General features: G+C 36.2%; 1 protein-coding gene across 5 annotated transcripts in view; it reads right to left on the bottom strand.

The window, feature by feature from the left end:
* The window catches only part of UBR2 (ubiquitin protein ligase E3 component n-recognin 2), a 126,478-nt gene that overhangs the window by 71,876 nt on the left and 38,019 nt on the right, over positions 1-16,583 (bottom strand). For all 5 annotated transcript variants that reach the window (XM_044250950.1, XM_044250942.1, XM_044250926.1 and 2 more), the window contains exons 3-7: positions 14,955-15,033; positions 13,002-13,115; positions 3,973-4,103; positions 1,378-1,516; positions 419-481 (exon numbers count right to left, since the gene is read on the bottom strand). In XM_044250950.1, the coding sequence (XP_044106885.1) occupies positions 419-481; positions 1,378-1,516; positions 3,973-4,103; positions 13,002-13,115; positions 14,955-15,033 (526 nt within the window). The remainder of the gene's footprint in view (positions 1-418; positions 482-1,377; positions 1,517-3,972; positions 4,104-13,001; positions 13,116-14,954; positions 15,034-16,583) is intronic.

Here is a 16,583-nt window from a genome sequence, read left to right as displayed (position 1 = left end):
AAATACTACATTAAGTGCTATTATTATATGCAGCATACTTTGGTATAAGTTACTAAGAAACAACCTCCCTTGAATTCTGATCTTGGTGCTAGGTCAGTTAAAGTCCTAAAAAGTAATGTGACATGCTATCAAAAACAAAACAAAAATGATACACTTTCTAAGATGTTTCTGACAGAGAAATAGGAAGGCAGAAAATCTGTATTTCATGTAAATGTTCATTTTCAATATTAATCTTGCCTTGAAAAAACAGAGCAATAATACAATGCTCAAGAAACATATCATTAAACATGACTTTTGGCTGATGCTGGCTTTACATTCATGAAGACAGAAATATGTGTTCATAAATGCCAAAACATGGAATGAGTTTTAAACTAATTAAAAAAAAATAATAGTGTAGGCATGTTTTTAAATTACTTACAACAATCACTGATTTTGCTTGTTCACAATACTGGAAATCTCCATATCGAACAGACCTACGACCCTGGTAAATGAAGATATTTTAAATTAACATGTAAAAATATTATATTCAGTATTAATAACTTTTCATCCAGTAAACAAATAAACATATTTGAGCATATAACAACTCCAGTCAACTTTAATATTTACAACATTCATTCTATTCAATGATGAAAAGTAAATTATCTTCCTTCAAAACCATCCTAATATTTTCAACTCACTAATAAGTATATTTCCTTAAATGACATAACATTTATTCTTCTAGGTTGCTATAATTCCTGTTTTCATAAATAAATATTTTTTTTTTTTTAAGATTTTATTTCTTTGAGACAGAGTGAGTTAGAGAGAGAGAAAGAGCACAAGTTGTGGGAAGGAGCAGAGGGAGAAGATGACTCCCCACTGAGCAGGGATCCTGCTCCCCACTAAGCAGGGACCCTGGAATCATGACCTGAGCTGAAGGGAGATGCTTAACCGATTGAGCCACCCATGTGCCCCATAAATGATATTTCTAATCACTGGGTAGAATGAGGGCAACTCCATCTACATTTCCTTCTAAACTTTCTGACAACAGCTTACATTTATACCCAATATGTATCTGTCCCAATATTCAAATGAAATTAAAAAATAAAATAGCCTAAGAACACCTGGGTGGCTCAGTTGGTTAAGTGTCTGCCTTTGTCTCAGGTCATGATTCCAGAGTCCCGGGATCAAGCCCTACATTGGGCTCCCTGCTCAGTTGGGAGTCTGCTTCCCCCTCTCCCTCTGCTCCTCCCCTCTACTTGTGTTCTTTCTCTCTCTCAAATAAATAAATAAAATCCTTAAAACAAAAACAGCCTAGACTATTCAATTTTCCCAGAATAGCTTATCTGTAATAAAGGTTCAAATTTATTATGTGACATTAATATAATGAAAATTACTTACATCTCGATCTACTGTAGTTGCAAAGCCAATGGCTTCTTTTTGTGTACAGTTAACAGCTTTCTGAAGGGTATAAATAACCTGTTCATAAGTATGCACCTCATCATTAAACAGCATGCAATAGTAGGTATCCCTCTTCTCTCTGTGGGGTAAAACATAAATTATATATTATCTAACTGCATATTCTTTAGCTCTAGGCTGATTAAGTAAGAGCACACTTGGTTCTAGTGCTAGGGGATGTGCTAGGTGCGTGCTAGGTACTGGGCACGTATCTGTAGCAAAGTCATCTGTGGTCCCCGTGCTCCATGACACCACTATCTGTTGGGGAAGATATGTATTTGACATGTAATTCTAAGTGAACTGGCTTTTATCAAAGAAGAACAAAGAAACTGCAACAGGGTAAAATAGGTCTGGGACTTCAAAGAACTGCCAGAGAAGTAATCTGAGACCCAAAGTCAAATTGAGTATCAATGGCTCTAAACTAGAGGCACTTCTCCACTAACTACCATAGAGGACCACTTGGCAATGTCTAGAGACATTTTCTGTTGTCATGACTGGGGCAGGAGTGCCACTGGCATCTAGCAGTTAAGGGCCAGGGATCCTGCTAAATATTTCACAATACACTGGGGTACCTGGCTGGTTCGGTTGGAAGAGCATGTGACTCTTGATCTCGGGGTCATGAGTTCAAGCCCCACTTGGGATTTATATCAGAGATCCTTAAAAAAATAAGTAACAGTCAGGTTTGTCTTAAAGTTCACTTTGCTACCATGTGGAGAATGAATCGTTGAGGGACAAGAATAGATATAGCAATTCAGCTAGGGAAGCAATGTTGTCAATGATGAAATTAATTAATTTGGAGTAGGACAGCAGTAATGGAGAAGAACAAAAGTTTTATGATTTGATGGAGGAAGAACCAGCTGGGTTTGAAATCTAAATGGGTATAGGCGATTCAGGTTTCTGTGTAGATGGAATGCCATCTACTAAGACAGGAAAATAGTATAAGAGAAGCAAGTTACATTCTTTTCTCTTCTATACTGATGATTTTGAACCTACAATGAAACAAAAAGATAAAAACAAAACTCTTCTATTCTCTAGGGTCTAAATTTGTATCTTTGATCAACGGTTCCCAGCTTGAAGTACATCTTGTTTTACTGTGCTTTGTAGATATTGTGGGTTTTGTTTTTTTGTTTGTTTTTACAAACTGAAGGTTTGTGGCAATGCTGTGTTGAGCAAGCCTCTTCAGTGCCATCTTTCTAACAGCATTTGCTCATGTTATGTCTCTGCTCTCTGCATCACGTTTTGGTAATTCTTGCAATACTTCAAACATCTTCATCATTATTATATTTGTTACGGTGATCTGTGCTCAGTCATCAGTGATTTTTAATGTTACGGTCATAATTGTTTTGGAGCACCAGGAACCACATCCATTTAATACTGCAAACTTAGGTATAAATGTTGTATGTGTTCTGACTGCTCCACTGAGCAGCTGTTTCCTGTTTCTCTCCCTCTCCCTGGGCCTCTGTATTCTGAGACAACTGAAACTGTAATGATCTCTAAGTGTTCAAGTGAAAGGAAGAGTCGACTGATGTAGCAACCTTCACTGTTGTCTTGTTTTAAGAAACGGCCACAGCCACTCCCTACCTGCTCAGTCAGCAGCCAACAACATTGAGGCAGGACCCTCGATTATGACTCCCTGAAATCTCAGATGATGGTCAGCATCTTTTAGCAATGAAGTATTTTTAAGTTAAGGTTATGTACTTTGTTTTTTATACATAATGTTATTAGACTACAGCACGATGTAAATCTAACTTTCATGTGTACTGGGAAACCAAAAAATTCATTTGACTTGCTTTATTGCAGTGGTCTAGAAACCAACCTGCAATACCTGCAAGATATTGGGAAGATACATTTATACGACATATATGGGTATGTGTGGATATATGTGAAGATTCATATGGCAATATGGATACATGTGAAGATAGATTCATAAGGCACTATTTTCAACATTTCCAAAAAAGTATAATTAACATCTCACTTTATTAAAAAACACTGAAGAGTCTAAGTGTCTAGAACAGTACTGAAAAAGCAAAAAAGAAACCACTGATGTTCACCAGACCCTCACTTCAACTTGTAATCAACCTTAAATATGAACAGGACTCCAATAAACTTGGTTAGAATTAAAAGTTAAAGGGAAGGTTGTTTGAGGCAGGCACATCACACGGAAAAGTAAGCCCTGAGCCTTAATACAACTATGGCAGAATCCAAACTCTCTGGTCACAAGTTTGCAACCTCAATAATCAAAACGCAAACAGTAAAAATGTGAGAGTTATCAGGTTTATCACACAAAGAACAGAAAAGTGCCTGTGCCTGAAATACGAGGCTAAAGTAAACTAACCAATGAACAGGGAGAAATCTCTACCAACTAAGTGGATCACACATATTTAAAAACTCTGAAATAAAGTATTCTGAAAACTAATTACTAAAAGAGAGTATGTTCGATCTTAGCTGTATTAAACTTAATTTGAGGAATCAGAATCAAAATGCTTAAAACAGAGTTTGAGCAAATACAAATACAAAGAATAAAAGGGCTGTACTTACATTATCTCTAAATCTGCTGGCAATTCACTTTCTTTTTCCCAGGTTAGTATCTCCACTGCATATCTAAACATAATAGCAAAAATGTTGTAGGTTCTTGCTATCACATCTTCTGATAAATGCACAAGAGGATCCTGTTAAGAACAGAAAATAAAAATTGCAACCATCTTAAATGCATATTAATTCTCCTCTTTCCTGTTCTGCCTCCACCCCTCAAAATACTACTGTGAACAGCTGACTGATCTTCCAGCTTTGGCTTCTCTTCAGGCTGATCCTGTATGTCCTACCAAATCAAGCTTCCTGAACCATTCTGTTTATAATGATTCCAATTACTGGATAATCTAAACATAATCGATGGCATCCCAAGGCCATTGATGAATAAATCTAAAAATTTTAGAATGGCATTCCAGGATCTTTAAAACCTTAACATCAAACCATCTTTATAGCTTCATATCCTACTAATCCCCAATTTCCAGAATAAACAAAGTAATGATACCTAAGGACAGATAATTTAGTTTATAGTTATAAAGGAGAGCCTCATTTTCAGCCCGACTCTAAACGGTCAGAAAACAAGGTCAGAAAACCGCCCCTTGATGCTGTAAGTATCACTCCTTTGTCTACTTTGTTTCAGCAGTGCATGTCATGTATGTATGGAAGGGGAACTTTGCACCTTATACTTAACAGGGAATAAGTCACAAAAATTCTAGGTTAATGTGAAAAACTATTACTGTAAATATACACTAAGTTTATCATACCTTTTAGGCAAAATGTTGTACACAATTTTAATCTTAATGCTTTGCTTGTTACCTAGCTTAATGGCTAAGTAATATTATATTCATTCCTCAAATAATAAAATAGTATGTTCTGGGGCACCTGGGTGGCTCAGTCAGTTCAGCATCCAACTCTTGACTTTGGGCCATGTCCTCATCTCAGGGTTGTGATACTGAGCCCAGCAGCGGGCTCCCTGGTGAGCAGGGAGTCTCCTTGAGAGATTCTCTCTTCCTCTCCCTCTGCCCCTCCTCTCTCTTGTACACAAGCTCTTTAAAATAAATATATCTTTACGAAAAAGGGAAAATCAGTATGCTCCAACATCATGGAATGGGAATTGACACATTACTGCAAATATACATAAAGGATACAGATTTTTTTGTACATCCTCACCAAAAATAAGCCTAGTGGAACTGATACAAAACACATGAAGACGGGGAATAAAAAGAACGGAAGAAAAAAGACTCTAAAGGAGATGGGTATAGAGTGTGAAGAACATAAGAAAAAGTAAGAAGAGTAAGAAGATTTTTGTCTTACAGGACTTTTTATCTACAATCTTCTCAATGGTCTGCTTTATATGTCCCATGGGAAAAAAATTTTTTATCCTACTAGCAAAGTTTATTTTACTATTTCTTTCAGAGACTAGAAGTCACTAACATAGTGAAACCATCCATACAAAGAAGGAACTAGAACTGGTAACTCCTGGAGATTCATAAAAGAATGGGTATTAATAATAATATGAACCTCCGGAGGCCTGTGTGGCTTAGTCAGTTAAATGCTTGCCTTTGGCTCAGGTCAGGATCTCAGGGTCCTGGGATGGAGTCTTACATCAGGCTCCTTTCTCAGCAGGGAGCCTGCTTTTCCTTCCGCCTGCCACTCTCCCTGCTTGTGTGTGCTTTGACAAATAAATAAATAAAATCCTAAGAAATGGGGGGAGGGCCGCCTGGGTGGCTCAGATGGTTGAGTGCCTACTTCTGGCTCGGGTTGTGATCCCAGGGTCCTGGGATGGGGCCCTGCATTGGGCCGTCTGCTAAGTGGAGAGCCTGTTTCTCCCTCTACTGTTCCCCCTGCTTGTGCTCTCTTGTTTTGTCAAATAAATAAATAAAATCTTAAAAAAAAAAAATATATATATATATATATATACACCTCTTTCTACACCAAAATAGAAAGTAGAATCAAAGCTCAGTTTGCTTGGTGATATTACCCTGCTATATAGTCACTCATTTCTCACAATTATGTCCCATAATACAAGACATTTAGAGAATGAATTACAATAAACAGAATTTATAAGAACAAAACAGGTCCTGAAACAGAAACAAATTCTTGAGAATCCAAGACAGTAGTATTCAAACTGTTCTATAAAATCCGAGGGCCTGGTAAAGCTGTTTCCTGTTTAAATTACACACTGGCTTAAAAATATATAATTATCTATATTTTAAAATGGAATGTAAAAATACACTCTAAGATGTGTAATATTACATATTGAGGATCACCAACTAGTAATTTTGCCATTACATTAACCCAGTTTGGGGCAGGGCTAGGAATAAAGATTTTTCTGCCATCTCTGCATACAAGTTAACGTCTTCAAAGATGGTCACTCATTAAGAAGAATTATTTCTGGTGACACCTGGGGGCAGAGTCAGTTAAGCGTCTGACTCTTGGTTTCAGCTCAGGTTACGATGTCAGGGTCATGAGACCGAGTCCCCCATTGGGCTTCATGCACACTGCAGAGTCTGCTTAAGATTCTTATTAAATGCTAAGAAAGACTTCTGCTCAAAGTGCTCTTATGATAGCATAAGTCAGTTGGAATTTGTAAATAAATGATCATCTCACCCTATACTGTATTATCAATTAAGACTTATAATTGTAGTTCTTTGATTACATTTATTTTATAGAATGCAAACTCTGGTCAGTGAGTCAACTGTGAGTTACTCTTCTTTCAAACTAGAAGAACACAAGACATATTACTAAAAAGGATATCTGCTTACATTAGAAGGCAGTGGGAATTATGGAAAACTAGTTTTTTATGTCATACGCTTTTTATTTATTTATTTTTTTAAAAAGATTTTATTTATTTGACAGACAGAGATCACAAGTAGGCAGAGAGGCAGGCAGAGAGAGGAAGGGAAGCAGGCTCCCTGCCGAGCAGAGAGCCCGATGCGGGGCTCGATCCCAGGACCCTGGGATCATGACCTGAGCCGAAGGCAGAGGCTTTAACCCACTGAGCCACCCAGGCACCCCTGTCATACACTTTTTAAAAAAATATTTTATTTATTTATTTGACAGACAGACAACAAGAGTAGGAACAAGCAGGGGGAGGGGCAGAGGGAGAAGTAGGCTTCCCTCTGAGCAGGGAGCCTGACACAGGGCTCGATCCCAGGACCCTGGGATCATGACCTGAGCCAAAGGCAGATGCTTAACATCTGAACCACCCAGGCACCCCTGTGTCATTTTTTAAAGTGTAAGCATACACTGCATTACAATAACAATTTTAACTGTTGTCATATGCAAATAAGCTATGAATAAGGACTTTTCCTATACTCCCCAACTGAAACTAGTAATAAACTAGAAACTAAATAATTATCGAAACCACCTCCCTTATTTCAAAGTTGACTTTCAAGCAAGTAATTAATACACATTTCAACTGATAAAAAGTAAATTCATTAATAATACCGCTTTTAGTGTCCACTGATAAATGGATAAAGCAGCTGTGGCCTATATATACGATGGAATATTACTCAGCCATAAAAAAAGAATAAATCTTGCCATTTGCAACAACATGTATGGATCTACAGGGTATAATGCTAAGTGAAATAAGTCAGAGAAAGACAAATACCACATGATTTCAATTATGTGGAATTTAAGAAACAAAACAAATGAGCAAAGAAAAAAGAGATAAACAAAAAACAGACTCTTAAATTAATATATGGAATCAAACTGGTGTTTACCAGAGGGGAAGTAGGTGGGGAATGGGTGAAACAGTTGAAAGGAATTAAGAGTACACTTATCCTAGGGGGGCCTGGGGGGCCCAGTGGTTTAAAGCCTCTGCCTTCAGCTGAGGTCATGATCCCAGGGTCCTGGGATGGAGCCCCACATTGGGCTCTCTGCTCGGCAGGGAGCCTGCTTTCCTTCCTCTCTCTGCCTGCCTCTCTACCTACTTGTGATCTGTCTCTGTCAAATAAATAAATAAAATCTTAAAAAAATAAAAAAAGAACTCATCCATTAAAAAAAAAAAAAAAAAAGAAAAGAGTACACTTATCCTGATGAGCAGTGAGTGATGTAAAGAACTGGTGAAACGTTATATTTTGTACCTGAAGCTAATATAACATTGTATGCTAATTACACTGGAATAAAAAAATTCTTTATTCTCTTTTATTATTGGGATTTTAAAATTAGAATTTTATTGGGGAAAAAAAAGCAATTCCACTGCTGAATATTTATAAAATCAGTGTAATGTAGCATCATCAACAGCCAAATTACAGAAGGAGCCCAAATGTCCACTAATGTATGGATAAGGAAGATGTGAGATACACACACACACACACACACACACACACACACACTAATATTACTCAGCAAAAAAAAATGAATGAAATCTTGCCATTTGCAACAATGTGGATGAAGCTGGAGAGTATTATGCTAACTGAAATAAGTCAGTCAAAGAAAGACAAATACCGTATGACTTCACTCATATGATGGAATTTAAGAAATGAAACAATAAATAAATGAACACTGGGGGAAAAGAGTGGCAAACCAAGAAACAGACTCTTAACCAGAGAACATACTGATGGTTACTGGAGGAGAGGTGGGGGGGGATGGGTTAAGTAGGTAATGGTAGGAGGGCACTTGCTCTGATGAGCACCGGGTATTGTATTTAAGTGATGAATCACTAAAATCTACACTGAAACTAATATTACACTGTATGTTAAATAAAAATTTGGAGAATAAAATAAAATAAAATCAGTGCAAAATACTGTTAAAGAATTCCATTACTGGAGCCCATACTACCATTAAGACACTTTGGGCAAATTTTTAACTCCTAAAACTCAAGCTTCTGCACCTATAAAATATTCATTAACAGCAGTATTTATCTTATAGGGCTGTTCTGAGAATTAAAGAAATAAACAAAATACTTAGCATAATATTTAGCTAATAATCACAAATCTATGTTTGAGATGGGAGCAGCACTGATGAGTGAAAATTTCAGGTAAAAGAAAGTCTTCACTGATGTTGTTCACTCAAGTGCATTTGTTACTGAATTAAATCTCACTTCAGAAAGGATTTATAGCAATTTAAGAATACATCCAAAGCATAATATTAAAAAAAAATAGATGTACAAAGAGGGCAAAACCAGAATAAAGGTAGGAAAATGAAATCAAGATAACATGTTTATTATACAGACATATCATACAATTTCCGAACAGCTACTATAGATAGGCACGTTTCCAAACATTTGACTCTATTTCCCAAAAGCTTCAATAAGAGGAAACAATCAGTTACCAGACCCATAGAAAGAGAAAGTAACATTTCCTAATGCAGAGACCTAAGAGAAGTTTCTTATAGTTCCTGTGAAGATTACCAAAGGGGACACTCTAGCCTTCTTACTCACCTCCCATGCCCAAAGGGCCCATTTGGAAACCTGGTCTGGCATTTACTATCGTCACAGTGATGGGAGATGCTATTGCCATTTAGTGAGGGGGAAGCAGGTACAATAAACACAATGCTTCTGACAGCATACACATGGGGTCCACAAACTCTTCTGTGAAGAGTCAGATACTGTCTCTTAGTTTTTGTAGACTATAGGGTATTTGTTGTAGCTACTCAATTTTTCTGTTGTAGTGGAAAAGCAATTTTGGACAATAAACACAAGCATTGCTGTGTTGCAATAAAATTGTTTTATAGACACAAAAATTTGAATTTCCTATCATTTTCACATGCCACAGATATCATCCTATTGACTTTTTCCAAGTATTTAAAAATATAAAATCCATTTTTAGCTTATGGTGGTGCCAGCAACAGGTTGAAGATAAGATCTGGCCTGTGGGGCCACAGTTTGCTGACCCTTGGCCTATACAATAAAAAAATGTCCCATCCCATATGCAATGAGTTGAGAAGACCCGTGGAAGTGCTAAGCATTATCCCTATAGAAGTGTATTAATTTTTTTCTAACTTTTTCTTAAGATGCAGGCCAAATGTATAACAAAAATTACATTCAATAAAAACAATCCTATGACAGATTTTTTTTAAAAAGTACACTGCAAATATTATATAGCTTTCTTCCTTTTCAAGCACAAAATATTAAAAACCTAGATATATGTATAAATTTAATGAGTGGGGCCCAGCAATGCTAAACATAATGCTATTTTAAAAATAGCTTTTCTTACAGTCTTATCCTTGAGGACTTCATTTCTCTTAGCTGAATTCTTAAACAGGAATTAAATGGCAGAGTCTGGAGGTTTTATTTTCTGCCAAGTTGCTGAAGTATGAATTCTCTAGGCAGGACCATATAATTTCAGCCAGGAAGGTGATCTTGGTAACATCTTCCTAAAATTCAGGAAATTAACTCAAGACTGCACTATTAGATAGCAACCCTACTAATGTATGAGGATAAGGTCAACAGAATAAAATAAAGCAAATTTTCTTAGAAAGTGATTTAAGTCTACTCTAAAACAAAGACTGAAAGATAACAAAAGTCCTAAGGTTTTTCTTTGCAAATTTATTGAGATAAAAATCAAAGTACCTAAACTTAACCATTTTAAAGTAAACTACTTTGTGGTATTTGCTACATTCATAATGTTGCTCCACTACCACGCTATAGAATTCCAAAACATTTCTATTACTTCAAAGTAAAACCCCTTACCCATTAAGCAGTTTCCCCCCATTCTCCCCCTCCCCCTCCCTTGGCAATCACCAGTATGAGTTCTGTCTACAGATTTACCTCTTTCCGATATTTTTATCAATGGAATCATACAATATGTGGTATTTTGTGCCTGGCTTCTTTCACTTAGCATGTTTTGGCAGGTTCATCCAAGTTGTACCATGTATCAGTATTTCATTCCTTTTTACCTCGGAGTAATATTACACTATTGCTATATACCACAATTCCATCCATCCACCCATAGATGTTATGGGTGATACTTATTTGAATACTTGTTTTCAGTTCTTTGGGGTATATATCCAAGAGTGAAATTAAAGGTTCATATAGAAATTCTGTTTAATTTTTGGAGGAACAGTAAAATTGTCAAATTGTTCCAAGCACTGGATCATTTTGCATCCCATTTAAGCAATGTACAAGGGCTCTAACTTTTCTACATCCTCGCCAACACACACATTCTTTCTTTCTGATTATAGCCATCTTAGTGGGTGTGAAGTGGTTTCAATGTGCATTTCCTTAGTAACTAATGATGCTGAACATGTTTTCATGTGTTTGTTGGTCATTTGTATTGTATCTTCTTTGGAGAAAGGTCTATTCAAGTCCTTTGCCCATTTTTAACAGGGTTATTTGTGGTTTTGTTGTTGAGTTCTTACATGTTCTGGATACTAGACCCTTGTCAGATACATTAAATTTCCCCTTATCCACAGCTTCAGGCACTCCTAGGGCAACTGCAGACTAGAAGCTGACAGTCCTTCTTCTCACGTACACTCAGAAGCTCAACAGTAGCTTAACATTATCTTACGATGCCTGTGGCATTCACCTTACTTCATCTCATCAAAGTAGGCATTTCACTATCTCATATCATCACAGCACAATATTATAAGAACAAATTAGTGATTGCACATTCACATAACTTTTATTGTAATGTTACTATCAGTCTTTTACTGTGCTTAATTCATAAATTAAATTTTGTCATAGGTATGTATGCATAAGAAAAAAAACACAGTCTATGCAGGGTGTGGTACCATCCATGATGTCAGGCATTAACGGGGGGTCTTAGAACATATCCTCCATGGATAAGGTGGGACTACTGTATACAAATTTGTAAATATTTTCTCCCATAGTTTTATACCGGTTTTCAATTTTTTTTTAGAAGCACAGCTCTTTTTGTCAAATACAGCTTTTCTATTTGTAGTTTTACAAATGGAACTCCAATACAGTATATAAAAGAGATAACAACAGAGCTCCCTCAATATAAGTGGAGAGCTCTGAAATCCTGATCACTGGGCATCTGTCACAAATCCTAAAACACTTACACAAAGCAAATGAAACACAAAATATGTTTTCCATAGCACTCAATCACTTCATACAAATTTTAATCTGTCCTGAGCGTTCCATACTATAAAATCTTAGTCAAATTTTGAGACCTGTAAGGTTATGTGCACCAGAAGCACTATTAATGTTCGCCTGTCGTAGATCTATAGCAGACTTACTAACAATGCATAAGTACTTCAAATGTACCTATCTCTCTGCATTTAAAAATAATATGTGAGGGACGCCTGGGTGGCTCAGTTGGTTGGACGACTGCCTTCGGCTCAGGGCGTGATCCTGGAGTCCCGGGATCGAGTCCCACATCGGGCTCCCAGCTCCATGGGGAGTCTGCTTCGCTCTCTGACCTTCTCCTCGCTCATGCTCTCTCTCACTGTCTCTCTCTCTCAAATAAATAAATAAAATCTTTAAAAAAAATAATAATAATATGTGAAATAAGGATCCTGAATCAAACATTAAACTGTCAGAAATAGCAGAGATTTATATATTTATTTAGTAAGAGTCCACTACATTGTTACAAATATCATTTAGAGAAAAATAATGCAGAATCAATTACTTAAAAAAGCACATATTAACAGCTGGAGTGATTATAATGGGTACTGAGCAGCATACTGTCTTTATACTTGGTCTCATCACTTATCCGAAGGTCGTGATAAGCAAGCTAGTGATTAGGCCTGGCTACCATGTACGCTTAGAGAAAAGAAAGGTATCTAGCCTATAAAATCTTAATCACAACACAACTATACAAAAACCAACCAAATTAACTAGTCTCTATATATGGGAAAAATATCCTTCAATGATAAATGAGGACTTAAAGCAAAACCTCAAATAATAAGTCCAAATTAAATTAAATTTCCAGAATTTCAAGTGAGTACCACCAGCAATGGTATGGCATCTATAAAATGCAAAAAACTTACAAAGTATATCTGGCCACTGGTTATAGTGACAGGACTATTTTGCTTACCCATATCTCATAAGCTAATTCCTATGTCTGAAAATATTTCAAATTTGTGGTTAAAACAGTGTATCCTTAAAAACAACTTAGCGAAAATGTTTTTACCTCTTCTTCCTCAATTTCAGAGGTGTTAAGTTCATGTTTTTGACAGTAAGGACCCTCTTTCCAAGCTTCAGTATCACCACAGTCACAGAAACCTCCACCTCCTGATGTTGTCATCTTAAAAAAAAATTGTAAAGTATCTTGTCAATAAGTGTTTCCTGAGGGCTATCAGATTATAAATAAGAATATCAAGTGCTAAGGAAGTAACATTACTAAAGTGCTTAGTTCCTTTGGAGGAGTTAAAATTAAATAAAAGGCCAAAACTCTCAATGTTTTAAAGCTTAAATAAGCCTACACTAATTTAAGCAATTTCAAAATAAAATAAACTACTTTGTAATGTCTAATAAACTACAGATATTTTAAAGAGGTAAAATGTGTCCACCTATAGGATTTCCTTAATTAAGGAAATCATGAGGGTTTTCCTGCTGGGTTTGGTAAAATGTCAGTATCAATGCCCTCAGGTTATAGTGCTTAATGTAACACAACAGACTCCAGTAATAAAGGTAACTACAGTTGCTTTCCCTCAGGAACAGTCTCATGAGAGTGCTACAACTGCGTTAGATAATGTGACCAACAAAAACCACAGAAATAGTTTGTTTTTCTTTTCTAACACCCTCTTAATAGTCTTCTTTGACAAGGAAAGAAATGTACAAGTAAGACTGTCCAGTGAGACAGTTTTCACAACCTGCAGGGTTCAAGAATTATTCATACTTCCCTGATTTGGCAATGATTCAAGGAATCTGGCAAGACAGATTTTTTATTTAATTATCAGAAATTCTGCTTAAAAAAAAAGTACTGTGAGAGTTTAGGAGTGGGTATTTGATGCAAACTTTAGAATGAGCCCTATTATATTCTGCCCCCCCAAAAGTTATCTGTGTGTTATATATCAAAATATAATTAATGTAAACCCACAAATGACAGTTATTCCCAGGAGCTGCAAGGATATATGCCAAGAAACACGGGCAACCAACCATTTGGAAAATGATAGCCCTGTAGCTTCTGTGCTTCTTATGGTTACCCAAGATAGGTAAGGCAGCTTAAGGGAAACGGGGATTCTCTTACTGATTTAGGAAAATAAAGAGAACATACAAAGATCCAAGGGGTCCAATTTTGTATGTTTTAGCTCATTATTATCAATACTCAGGTAGAGTGAAGAAAAACAGGAGTAAAAGTCCTGAGCCAATAGGGCTCCTGAATTAATAACAAGACTGCAATATTCCCTCTCCATGATTTGAGAATAGGGTGCCAAGTTCTAGCTACTAACACTTCCCTAACTTTTAAATGTCCAAGGCTTTGTCTTCAATATCCAGTAAAGGAATCAACCAGGATAAGCTTAGCAATAATCTGCCTTTGGTCAGATCCCTGATTTAAAAGCAAACATACATGATTTTTGGAAAAGTACTGGTTGCATTACAGCAGTAGAAAAATAATAAAATTCGTGGGTGTCATGTTCTGGGGTTGGGCCCTCTTTCACAATGCAGAAGATGCCTTTTTAATATTAAGAAATGATAAATTTTCTGTAGAAGATGACCAATAGATAGAATATTTCTTAAATTTCCTGACACTTTTCCTTACTCCTTTTCTCACACATCCTTCCCTTCAGAACCTCCCTCCTGGTTTTACCTCTCACCTTTACCCTCTAATTTTTGATAACCTTCTGCATAAACAGAGAATTATGACAATAATAAACATAAGGAAATAGCAAAACAGACTAGTTAAAAACCAATATGCAGAAACTGGTATCTGTGCTGTCGTTCCTAAACCATGTGTTCAAGAAGTCTGGATTCACAATTCATTTCTATACTGCTATCATATGTTTAACAGGATTTAAATAACACATTTATTAAACCACTCTCCTCCATTATAATGTTAAATCTTGGAATTTAAAAAAGGCATAAAAGGTATCTAACATAAAATTTAATAGTTGGCTATGGTTATTATCTGGACATTACTAACCCTATATCGATGGTCTCTGTGAATACTTCCCAAAAAGCACTCCATGCATAAAACACAAGTTGGATCAACTGCACAGTCTCTGTAAAGTTAAAGAAAAAAAAAATCAGGGTGTCATTAAAAAAACTGTATTTCACAACATAATATTTCAGTTGGAATCCATCCTAGAAAAGCCAGAATAGTGAACTGCCTTGGTGTTATAAGAAAGGAAGTATTATTTCCAAAGATCTGTTAGATCTTTGGGCAATGAAGTCAGCTTAAGAACCTGATTCTTACACTACTGGATATGTATTATCTTGTACTAGATTTGGGTAAATCACATTTTCATCTCACTTCAGTTGTCTCATTTGCTTTCCTCATACTGCCAGTTAGATACGTTTATAGATCATATCTTATACAAGAGACCCCCTATACTTCCATGGAATGAGATAGGGAATTACAAAAATCTTTATATTTCCCCTTATCCTAGTTACTGTAACCTGATAGGCAACCATTCCTCCATGCTTACTCTGTGTTCTTTTAAGTGCATGTATTTTTAATGCATATAACTCTTATTATATCATATATCTCATTCTGTTACTTTTTTACTTCTATAACATAATTCATTCATTTTGTAAGTGAACATCTGATTTGCTGCTTCTAATCACTACATAATATGCCATGGCATTTTTCCAAAATATTTTATCTCTCTACTCTCCCTGTACTGGACACATGGATTAACTCCAATGCCTTTCTACCATATATAATGCTGTAATAAAAGCAGTATAAATGTGTTCTTATATATGTGTCTGAGACTTTCTTTGGCACATAACTCAGGAGCAGAATTGCTGGGTCATATACATGTCAATGTCAATGTAATTTGAATGCCATGCTACTGTCCAGAGTGGCTACATATCCCCTACCAGTGTAGGAGTATTTTTATAGCCCTGCATCTGCAATGCATTTGGTTTTATCTAGTTTTCTAATATGCGCAAGGCCAACATATTTGAAATGGTGTATTACTGTTTTAATTTGCATGTCCTGATTGTTAATATGTTTGATCAACTCTTCAAACGCTTATTGCATTTGGGGTTTCCTTTTCTATATTGTCTTCGCCCATTTTCCTGCTGGGATTGCTTTATTTTATTTGCACAATCTAATCTAGAGGATATAATCACTTGGCAATATCGAACACTGCAAATATTGTCTCTCATTTGTTACCTGTATATTAATTTTGCCTATGGGTCCTTTGTTAAACAGATGTACCTGTTTTCATGCAATTAAATTCATACATACACCTTCAACTGGTTTGTATTTTGAGGTTTTAAGAAGTTCTTTCCTGGGGCGCCTGGCTGGTCAGTCGGTTAAATGGCTGCCTTTGGCTAGGATCATGATCCCAGGGTCCTGGGATTGAGCCCCACAATCAGGCTCCCTGCTCAGCAGGAAGCCTGCTTCTCCCTCTGCCTCTCCTGCTCCCACTGCTTGTGTTCTGTCAAATAAATTAATTAAATCTTTAAAAAAAAAAATAGTTCTTCCCCAAACCCAGGTCACAAAAATATTCTTTATTTTCTTCTGTTAACCTTTTGGTTTTATCTTCCACATTTAGGTAGAATACATTATGCCTTTGCATATGATGTAGAATAAAGTTTAACT

This window comes from Neovison vison, chromosome 1, assembly GCF_020171115.1.
Source record: "Neovison vison isolate M4711 chromosome 1, ASM_NN_V1, whole genome shotgun sequence".
Lineage (NCBI taxonomy): Eukaryota > Metazoa > Chordata > Mammalia > Carnivora > Mustelidae > Neogale > Neogale vison.
This window is presented reverse-complemented; position numbering and strand designations above follow the sequence as displayed.